The sequence below is a fragment of the Coffea arabica genome, chromosome 2c (genome assembly GCF_036785885.1).
Source record: "Coffea arabica cultivar ET-39 chromosome 2c, Coffea Arabica ET-39 HiFi, whole genome shotgun sequence".
Taxonomy (NCBI): Eukaryota; Viridiplantae; Streptophyta; class Magnoliopsida; order Gentianales; family Rubiaceae; genus Coffea; species Coffea arabica.
This window is the reverse complement of record NC_092312.1, coordinates 71123631-71134074: the sequence shown is the minus strand read 5'-3', so window position 1 is coordinate 71134074 and position 10444 is coordinate 71123631. Positions and strand designations below refer to the sequence as shown.

General features: G+C 34.1%; 1 protein-coding gene across 2 annotated transcripts; it reads right to left on the bottom strand.

Moving 5' to 3' along the window:
- Positions 1 to 1527: 1527 nt before the first annotated feature.
- Positions 1528 to 4047, bottom strand: LOC113727670 (transcription factor bHLH19). 2 transcript variants are annotated; one of them, XM_027251953.2, is made up of 5 exons: positions 3922 to 4047; positions 3650 to 3718; positions 2490 to 3026; positions 2034 to 2399; positions 1528 to 1928 (listed from the first exon to the last, which is right to left on the bottom strand). In XM_027251953.2, exons 2-5 carry the CDS (start codon positions 3686 to 3688, stop codon positions 1845 to 1847), a joined length of 1026 nt encoding a protein of 341 aa, XP_027107754.1. In that variant the 5' UTR covers positions 3689 to 3718; positions 3922 to 4047; the 3' UTR covers positions 1528 to 1844. The 2 variants fall into 2 exon arrangements, with proteins under 2 accessions (XP_027107754.1, XP_027107755.1); XM_027251954.2 differs by having other exon boundaries at positions 2034 to 2345.
- Between the last annotated feature and the right edge of the window lie 6397 nt (positions 4048 to 10444).

The window sequence follows — 10444 nt, the reverse complement described above, 5'->3', positions numbered from 1 at the left end:
ATTTTCCTCTATGCGTTGTAACATTGGATAAAATAAGACAACATGATATATTAAGATGGATAAATTACACTTTATCCCTCTGTAGTTTAGTATTTTTTCATGTAACCCCATGTGGTTTTAAAAGTTATATATAATCTTATGATTTGGATTAAAGTATTAAACTGACGAAATTTACATTCCATAACGAAACCAACTATAATGTTAAAAGTATCTATATATAAAGTTGAAAATTATTTATTAACCACTGAGGAATTCTGTATATATTTTGAAAATTATAAAGGAGTTACGTAGTAAAACACAAAATCATAAAGGGTTAAAGTGTCATGTATGTTATGTTTATATATTTTGGTCACTTTAGCCATTTTAGTTTTTAAACAAAGGTAATCTTAACATTTCTATGAGTTCTATTACAGAGGATTTTTTTTGTCACTTTGTCCCTTTAGCCCAAATCATGAAAGGGTTATATATAGTTTTTTAAAACCACAAGAGGATTAATATGAAAAATTGCTAAACCACAAGGGAGTAAAGTATATTTTACCCTATTAAGATTTCTAAGCCATGACATGCCAGTCTAGTTAGGATCTCAAATTTGAAACTATCTATACCATGATTATTACTAAATATTTGCATAATAAGTGGGATAGTAATTTCAAAAACCTCCTTTGAGATTTTTGATAATTTTACTGAGCTCCCTCGAGATTTTAAAAATTATACCTACTTTTCTTATCCACCTAAAATGATAATATTAGCTTTAACATTTTAATAAAGATCCCTTCTTAGGATGCATATACAAATAATGGAAGTTATAATCATTTTTTCTTTTTTTTTTTTTTGGTTTCTCTTGCAATTTCTCCTCGTTATATTTTGTCAACTCATGAAGAGGAGAGAGGAAATGTTGATTTTTTTTACTATATCATGTGTTGTAGTTTACACCATTATCCTTATTGTAAAGGGGAAACTTCACATTTCTTGTTAACATATTCAAATCAGACTTAGTTAATTTATTTAGCTTGTGTGTCATGTGTATAATTCGTTGGTCCTTTAATTGTAACTTAGTTCCATCATAGCCCTAGGCAGATTACAAATCATTTTTCGGTTCTAAATTCTAATCCAAGTACCTTAAAGTCCGCGTCAGAATTTTTACTGGTCTGTTGCATTTGATAAGTTTCTCAGTCATGCAATTGTAGCCCATATATAAATTGGTGCTTGGCTGAAAATTTTAGCTGAAGAGAGACTGAACAGAGAAATTTTGGAAAGCCTCCAAAATTTGAAAGAATTCTTAGTTTATAGCTGATGAGTTTTGAGTGAATAAAATCATTTACTGCTTGATGGCGAATTTTTGGTTTTATTCTTATTCTCTTCAGACATATATTTCTATGTTTATTCAATAGCTATCATTATGTGCGTTTTTATGTGCCAATATTTTTTTTATCATTATTTTGGCGGAGGAAAAGATGGATACAAGAGAAAAATTTATCCATTCTTTTAAGGAACACAAGCGAAATGAGAGTAATGATGGCCAAGAAGTAGAAAACCAATCAGGAAAATCCCTCTGGAGGACATGGTAATATCTTAGTATACTGACACGCCTCGAGACCCTCGAGGATACTGTTTTTTGGTCTAATCCCGTGATCAAGACGGTCATGGTCATCCATAAATTCTACCTCCTTGTACCTTGGTCTTCCTACATTCATGGTCTTCCTTTCTGACATTTTCTTACGAAAGTAAGAATTTTTGACAAATAAACCTACATTCATGGTCTACATTCATGGTCTTCACTGCCATTTCTTTTTGCATACTTGTCAATCAGCACTAGTAGATAACTGCCAGACGTCGAACAGCATTCAATCGCCTTGCTTGCCCCGCTGAAGGGCGGATTGAAGACTTTTAACTAATTCCTGCATTGTCAGGTTGAATTCTTTCTCCATCTGGAAAAATGTTTTAAGGAATTAGAACAAACCAAAAAAAAAAAAGATGTATCATTGCCAATCAAAATATTAACCTGAATAAATCTTCCTTAACTATGAGCTCACCTCGGCCATAAGAGTAACATCAAGAGCCAAACGTCCAAATGGCGCAACACTTGTGTGGATAAGAGTAAGATTCAGCATTTCCACCTCAGAAAGAATTTTTACCAGCACCCCTCGATAATTTCGGCAGTGTACTCGGAGAAGAATATTTTTATTGCATAATTTAGCTTCAATTTCAGGGAGTGGCTGCTCATCAGAGCCACCCATCTCATCTGATGATCCTTCATCTTCAACTAGGAGCTGTGATCTCTTCACAAGCACCATCGATTCCATGTTCTGTTTCGCTGCTTGTTCCTCCAGCGTCTTCACTCGCTCCTGAAGATGTTTCAAGTAACTGATAGCATCTCCAAGAACAGAAGTTTTATCCATCTACGACAGCAATAAGATCTTAATATCAAAAACGTTTTGTTGGTTTATTGATGTTCTTGTCATTCTTGTAATAATAAATTCATAAATTACCTTCTTGAGGCCGGGAACTAGAGTTGACAGAGCTACAAATCTCTGGCTGAGCTGCTCGCGGCGCTTCCTTTCTGCTACAATGTGATCATAAGTTTGCGATGCTGGCCTAGTGCGGCCACCTGTTTTCTTTCTCTTCTGGGAACTTCTGGTTGCCTCCTCAAGGTTTACAAATGAACCATGGGACTTCAAAATCTCAGACACGGCATCATCCTCAAGATTTATCTGTTGTGGATTTATTTCTGCGGGCATAACTGGATTGCCAAAAGTGAGAATCATTGGCTGATTATGATGATTTGGGATGTTTCCAAGACTGGAAGAGTTCAAGTCATCGGACTTTTGCTGTTTTGCCGGTCTTTCAGTACTAATTGGAGGAGCATCCATGGTTGAAAATGCAGACAAAGTGGTACTGCAAGTGCTTATTGGAATGAAGGTGGAGGAATTAGTATTCCCTTCCGGGGACAAATTTGCGTTCAGGAATTCTTCATCCAGAAAATCCATAACATCATATTGGTCATTGAAAAATGAATCTTCCATTCCCTGTATTTGAAAGAAAAGTGGAAATGTATAAGAAATAGGTTAAGTGATCAATGGAAGTTTTTCCAATATAATTACGAGATATGCAGTTCTTGAAACTCCTTGCAAATTTTGCATTATTATGGGTAAAAAATATGTTCTAACGAAGCTTAATGCTAGATCGACAAGTACATCAAATTAGATTTAGAAATCAAGGCTATTTACGTGCTCCTAGATTTCAAATTTTCATTTAATTATGCCCGAAAAGGAAAAATCCATTTTTGAGTTCTGAATCCTCCGTTGACCGTATTCTTAAGCCATTATTCTCAGCACTTACCAGTAGTTGTAAAAAAGCAAAAAAAATCTGGCTTGGAATTCCTAATTTGAGAATGAAAATGAACTATGTTACGTACAATCTTACTTTTAGCTAAAAAGTAGTTGTGTAAGAGAACCAAAAATTTTAAAAAAATTAAGGTATACTGACAGGCTATTTTTTTTTTTTTTTTTTTTTTAACTTGAATGAAGCGATGAAAGCACTGGTATCGTGGAAGTCTGTATTCTTTTCAATGTGCCAATAGTGCTGCTAAAAGTAAATTCATGGCGAAGGAGAACTCATCATAAATAGTGAAAAAAGGAAGAAAACTCACCAGCTCAGAGAACCATGAACTACTCACTGGATTATCCATGAACGTGGGTCTTCTTGAGTTCGTAATTCACTGTAATTTATTGGTATAAGTATGAGACAGAAATGTGTACAGAAAAATGTAGAAGTGAAATGTTTGAAGAAAGGGAAGCTCACGAATAAACAAGTTTTGGCATCTTATATAGAGATATATAGTGAATGGAAGAAGAATGATTGAGGTTTTTTTTTTCTCTTATTAAAATGCACAAGGAAACATCAAAGTCAGGAGATTGATACCAGCGCTTCAGAAGGAACCTTCCGCCCTCCATGCTCAGTGTTCGAGTCTCTACCTGAATGGTGCGCAGAAGGTGAAAGAGGGGAAGTGGAAGGCGTCACGAAATGCCAATTTGTACTCTACATATGGTCTTAGACTAAAGATCTGAGGCATGTGTACAATTCTGGTTTTTATAGTCTTGTAAAATTGTTGTTTGTGACGCCTCTATAACGAAATCGTGTGCGTGAAATAGTAATGTTTACAAATGTATATCGAATCTTGAAATTTCACTACAATAAAAATGATTTTTAGTGACAAGATTTTCAGTGTCAACAAAAATCTTGTCACTGTTGATAAAATTCGACGATGACTTTTGAAGTCGTTACTACTAAATTTGAGCACACACATGGTTAGTGACAACTTGGGTAAAGGCATTGACTTCTAGTTGTAAGAAATATAGCAATGGTGTTCTTCTTTTCTTTTTCTTTTTTTAATATAGCAATCGTGTTTAATTGCACCATACCACAATCTTTACTGCCTATATAATTCGCAGTTATCTTGGACTCTTAGCTGTGAGTAGGATGTTCTATACTACTCAGTTATACTACTAGTTTCACTCTTTATTTTGACGGCATTCATTAAAATTAGGACAAATTACATTTTATCCCCTTGTGATTTAGTATTTTTTTTATATAACCCCTCCTGTAGTTTCAAAAGTTGTACATAACCCTCTCATGATTTGGATTAAAGTATCAAAGTGATGAAATTTGAAATCCATAACAAAGTCAACTAAAATGTCAAAAATACCCCTATGTAAAATTAAAAATTATTTATTAACCACAGGGGGTTATGTATATATTTGAAAATCATAAAAGGATTATATGGTAAATCATTAAACTATAAGGGGGTTATATGGCAAAATATAAAATTATACAGGATTAGAGTGTCATGCATATTATGTTTATATATATTTTTTACTTTAGCCATTTTAGTTTTTAAACAAGAGTAATTTCGATATTTTCATAGGTTTCATTACGAATGATTATTTCCGTCACTTTGACACTTTAATCTAAACCATGAAGGGGTTATGTATAGCTTTTGAAACCATAAGGGAGTTATATAAAAAATGCTAAACCACAGGGGGTAAAATGTAATTTGCCCAATCATTTATGATGCTGTCAAGTTTTGTGGGCTACATGAACATTTTTTTCTTTTTATCTATTTACCATCCAATGTCATAGCACTACTATTATTTTGAAAGCTTTAGCAGTCAAAAAATTCAGTAGCAACTCATTTTCAAATGGTGGTTTCATATTGAAGAATTTCTCCTATAAATACGCGGTTTGGCAAGGCATTTGGTGTGGCACTTCTACCACCAGAGACTTAAATTCATTTAGGGAATTCTCCTCCTTTTGTGTAGTATTGAGTTTTCTTGTTCAGTCTCTTTCTTATTCTGAGGTATTGGGGCACTAACCATTCCACTACCACCTTTCTTTCTAAAAGCCATCCTGTAGTATTGAGTTTTCTTGTTCAGTCTCTTTCTTATTTTGAGTTATTGGGGCACCAACGATTCCACTATCACCTTTCTTTCTAAAAGCCATCGAGAGAGTTGAGAGTTCAAGTTGGGAAGCCTTTTTTGTTTATTCAATTTTGAGTTTCTCTTTTATATTTGTCTCTCATTTATTTTGGAGCTTTAGAAATTTTGTCCTAGACTTTGTATTCTTCATTATTATTGTGAATTTTGCTCACCTTGTTTTCTAGATGGAGATCTAATTGACCAAACCACGTAAATCTTTGCGTTATTGTCTTTTATTATTTTTCTCCACATTTTGTTATAGCCCTTGTTATTACTTCTGCAGGTTGTCAAATTAACTTTTTCATAATTACCCGAGACCAGATCCTTACAAACTGGTATCACATCCCAGTTATCTCGGGTTCAGTTCTTTTTTTTTTTTTTTTTGCTTCAACCATTGTGACGATAACGAAGACCTATACTGTTAAGTTTGATCGAAGTGTCAGTTTCGATTTGTGGCAACTTAAAATGAAAGCTATTCTCATGTAAGATGGAGTAGAAGTAGCGTTACGTCAAAAGGAGAAAAAGCCAAAAAAAATTATGGATGAGCAATCTAAAGAAATGGATAATAAAGCCCTTTTGGCGATTATCCTAAATCTCTCTGATGAGGTTTTGCATGAAATTGCTCAATAAAGACGGCCAAAGACTTGTGGGATAAATTGGAGCTTTTATACATAAAGAGGACGATAGTAAATTGACTCTACTTGAACTAAAGTTTATATAAGCTTTATATGTTTGAAGGTACACAGATAAAGGTGGAATTCTAAATATCACTTCAAGTGCTTTATTGTTATGAAGCCGTACAAGTTTCGTACTTTATATATTTTGCAGAGAGATTTACTATTATAGATGCTGTTACTGTTTCAACATCAGTTTTGCTTGATTCCAATTTTACCATATGCTATTAGGACTTTTGTGACTTTTTGTGGGATCTATTGAGTCTTTTGTGACTTTAAACTTGTTAATATCCATTGAAAACTTTGTGATTTTGGCCCATTGGAATCTATAGATGCTTGTGTGATTTTGGCCTGTTGGGATTTGTTAAAACTTTTGTAAATTAGGCCAGTTGGAATCCATTAAGGCTCTTCTGATTTTGGCCTATTGGGATCTATTTAGGCCTTTGTGATTCTGGCCCATTGGAATCCGTTGAGATTTTGTATTTATAAATTGTTGGGATTTGTTGAGACTTTCGTAATTTAACATGTCGGAATTTGTTGAGGTTTTCATAATGTGCCCATTGGGATCCATTAGAATTTTTTATGATATTGGCTCATTGAAGTTTTCAAGGAGAAGGTGGATCAAGTTTACTATTTTTCGATTTTACTATATGATAGATGCAAAGTGAAGGTGGAGACTTGTTGAAATTTGTCTTTGACATCCTTGTAAAATTATTTATGGTGCTGTCAAGCTTTGTGGGTTACATCGACATTTTTTTCTTTGTACGTATTCACTAGAGGTGGCAAAATGGGCGGGCGGGATTTGCTTGGGTTTGAGATGGAACCGAGTTATATGGGTTTGAGCCAAACCTTACCCATATGTGTTTTGGGACTAACTTGGGCGGGATCATTTTGGGATGAATTTAGATTGATCCCGCCCAATACCCAAATCCATTTCCTACATATTTTTTTTCCTTTAATTCATTTTTTATTTTTTATATAATTTTAATATTTTTGATTTATTAAATTTTTTTTAGTTTTATTAAATAAATATGCAAGTGCTTTATACTCAAGATTCCCACCAAAAATTAGATTAACAAATAAAAGAAAAGATAGATATACAGCTATATTCTAACATATATCAAGATGACCAAGGTCCTTAGGATGTTGAATATTTATCCTGATCATTGTCCAAGGATGACAGATCTAAACTGACTGAAATGCTAGAAATTCTTGTGGATAATGACTAGGAAGACTACTAGATTATATTCGCTGGTATGACTATAAAAATTGTTAAAGATGATTTTTGAATCTAAGACTCCGTTTGGATTGACTATTTTTTCAAAAAATAAGTTTTTCAAATACAATGTTACAGTAATATACAATAACTCAAGAAACATCCCATCCATATTAGTATATCAAATATTTCAAAAAAAAATTTATAGTAAATATTTTTCATATACACTGTTACAATAAAATATTTCAAAAATACCCCCTAAAAACAGCTAATCCAAACGGAGCCCTTGCTATTTGAACCCAATGGGTACCCAAGTATTTCCCACCCTTTCCCATTCATTAATGGGTATAGTTGGGATGTGTCCCAACTTAAACCCAATATCAAATTATAATACCCATCCCGCCCAAAGTTCCTTTGGGCATGGGTAGCCCATTGGGACTTGGGACAAATTGCCAGCTCTAGTATTCACCAGCCTATGTCATACCTCTACTATTATTTTGAAGGCTTTAGCTGTCAAAAATTTCAGTAGCAACTCATGTTCGAATGGTGGTTTCATATTGAAGAATTTCTCCTATAAATACGCGGTTTGGCAAGGCATTTGGTATGCCACTTCTATACCAGAGAAATAAACTCATTTAGGGAATTCTCCCCCTTTTGTCTAATATTGAGATTTCTTGTTTAATCTCTTTCATATTTTGTGGTATTGGGGCACCAACCATTCCACTACTACATTTCTTTCTAAAAGCCAGCCGAGAGAGTTGAGAGTTCCAAGTTCGGAAACATTCCTTGGTTGTTCAATCTTGAGTTTCTCTTTTACATTTGTCTCTCATTTATTTTGCTGCTTTAAGATGTCCTAAGCTTTGTATTCTTATGATTATGAATTTTGCTGACATTCTTCTATGGATATAGGTCTAATTGACCGGACCATGTAAATTTTTGTGTCATTATTATTTAATATTTTTTCCACATTTTATTATAGTCTTTGTTATTACTTTTGTAGGTTGTCAAATTAATTTTTTTTTTCATAATTACTCGGGACCAGATCCTAACTCACGGCTTGGACAAATCCAAAAGATATTGAATTACCCAACGGAAATCCAGCCTAATTGACAGATACAAACGTTGGTAGGTATTGAAAAAGTACAATATTCTACCGAACAATTAGATTCATGTATATGTCTGTGTATGTGTTTGTTTACATATAAAGCTGAACATGTATGAAAGAAACAAATTAGAACTTGACTAGATTTCTAAAAATTGACATTAAAAGACTAGATGGGCCTAATTTACAAGGCTGAAATTCCAATACTTTTTATATAATTGGTCAAAATAAATCCTTTAAACTAATTGAAAGTTTTGAAATTTCAGTGGAAGCTGTGAAATATGCTTAATTGGACCTAAAAAACTTATGCAAAATTTTCCTTTTTCCTCTTTATCTTTTTTAGGTTAATATTTATATTCTCTTCTAAACGACAAGAAGGATACGATTGCTCCATGCAAATCTTCTCTACTCTGAAATTGTTCAAGTTAGCTTTTCTCAGTCACTTTTTCTAGCGTAATACTCATTGATGGGCAAAGTGATCTGTTGTTTGGATTCCGGCCGGGGGGCAAAGTGAAAATACTCCTAGTTTTATAAAGTGTAATCAACCCATAGGAAAAGAAAGTATATTTAATGTTTCTTTGACAATATATTTTGAGTGGAATCTTTGTTCCAATGATCTGTTGTAGGGAGGGTCTAAAGCTAAGAAGTTAATCAAAGTCCCAAGAACTTCAAAACAGCCACTCAATAAATCACAGTTTAAGATACGTCTTGTTTGGAAATCCATTTTTTATAATTTTTTACGAACGCATTTTCAATCACTTTTTTTTGTGTTTTCAAACTCAGACCGAACCGGCGGTCGAACCGAAAACTAGCTAGGCATCCGGTCCGAGTTAGTTAAAAAACTCGAGTATTAAAAACTCGGTCAAACCCGGTCATAAACCGGATTTGACCTGTGAACCGGATAATTTGATCCACCCCGATTTTTTTTTGTCCTTTTTCTGCCTTTTTTTTCAATCAAAAGTTTGACTAACCAACTAAAAAAGTTAAAAAATGATTGAAAAAATCAAACAAAATTAACAAAACTTGGGTCAGTTACTTTGCTTCTCATTCCGTAGTTTTCTTCCTTTCCTCTTCAACTCCGATAACCCTAAATCTAAAAGCCTCCACCGTTGTCACTTGAAAAGGCAGGAACTAGCTTCGCTAAGCCAATCAGCAAAGGACGCATTGAAAGCTGTTGAGGAATCTGTGAGACGAGAGTTCACTGCTGCAGAATCTATGAAAAGTCACCTTAATGCATCATCACAATCTCCTACAAGAGGTGTTGCAGAACAGCCCTCAGATACTTGCCAGGACAGAGCAAAGATTGTTATTACGATCCAGGACAAGGATGGACCAAGCAATTTAGAGTTTTCATGGATGATAAATTTGAGAGACTCTTCAAGATGTATGCTGACAAGGTCAAGCTTGATTTGCAGAATCTAGTTTTTTGTTTTGATGGAGATAAAATTAGTCCTATTGCCACCCCTGCTGGGCTTGAAATGGAGGAGAATGACATCATTGAGGTGCATGTGAAAAGAAAATGATGTAGGGTGGTGGCAGACTGACTTCGGTATGGAAGACCTGTTTGCTTTATGGAACTTTCCTTTTGTCTGCAACTGTATAGTAAAGAATTTTTGTTAGGAAATGACTGAAATCTTAGGGATTATGAACTTGAACTTGTTACCTAATTTGGATTGCTATTAATCAGGGATTAAACATGTATGAGATTTCTATTTTATAAATTTTGTGAGTTTGGATGAATTTGATGATTTGTTTGATGAATTGGATATAAATTTAGATGATTGGGTTCTTTAGTTATATTTTGTAAATTTGATTTGCAGGAATATATATATGATGTATGAAGAGGTGATTTTCGGGTTCAACAGACGGTACCTGAGTGCGATAGTAACTCTCCTGAAGTGGGTACGGTCTCGCGGAAGTCACCTGTTCAGAGTGCCAGAGGTGGGGTAAAGTCTCCCGGTATACCTCCGACGATCTA

Coding starts and splice junctions, on each gene's coding strand:
- LOC113727670 (XM_027251953.2), bottom strand. CDS start 3,688: ATGGATAATCCAGTGAGTAGTTCATGGTTCTCTGAGCTG. Junction 3,027..3,649: donor GTTCATGGTTCTCTGAGCTG/GTGAGTTTTCTT, acceptor TTTCAAATACAG/GGAATGGAAGATTCATTTTT. Junction 2,400..2,489: donor TAGTTCCCGGCCTCAAGAAG/GTAATTTATGAA, acceptor TTGCTGTCGTAG/ATGGATAAAACTTCTGTTCT.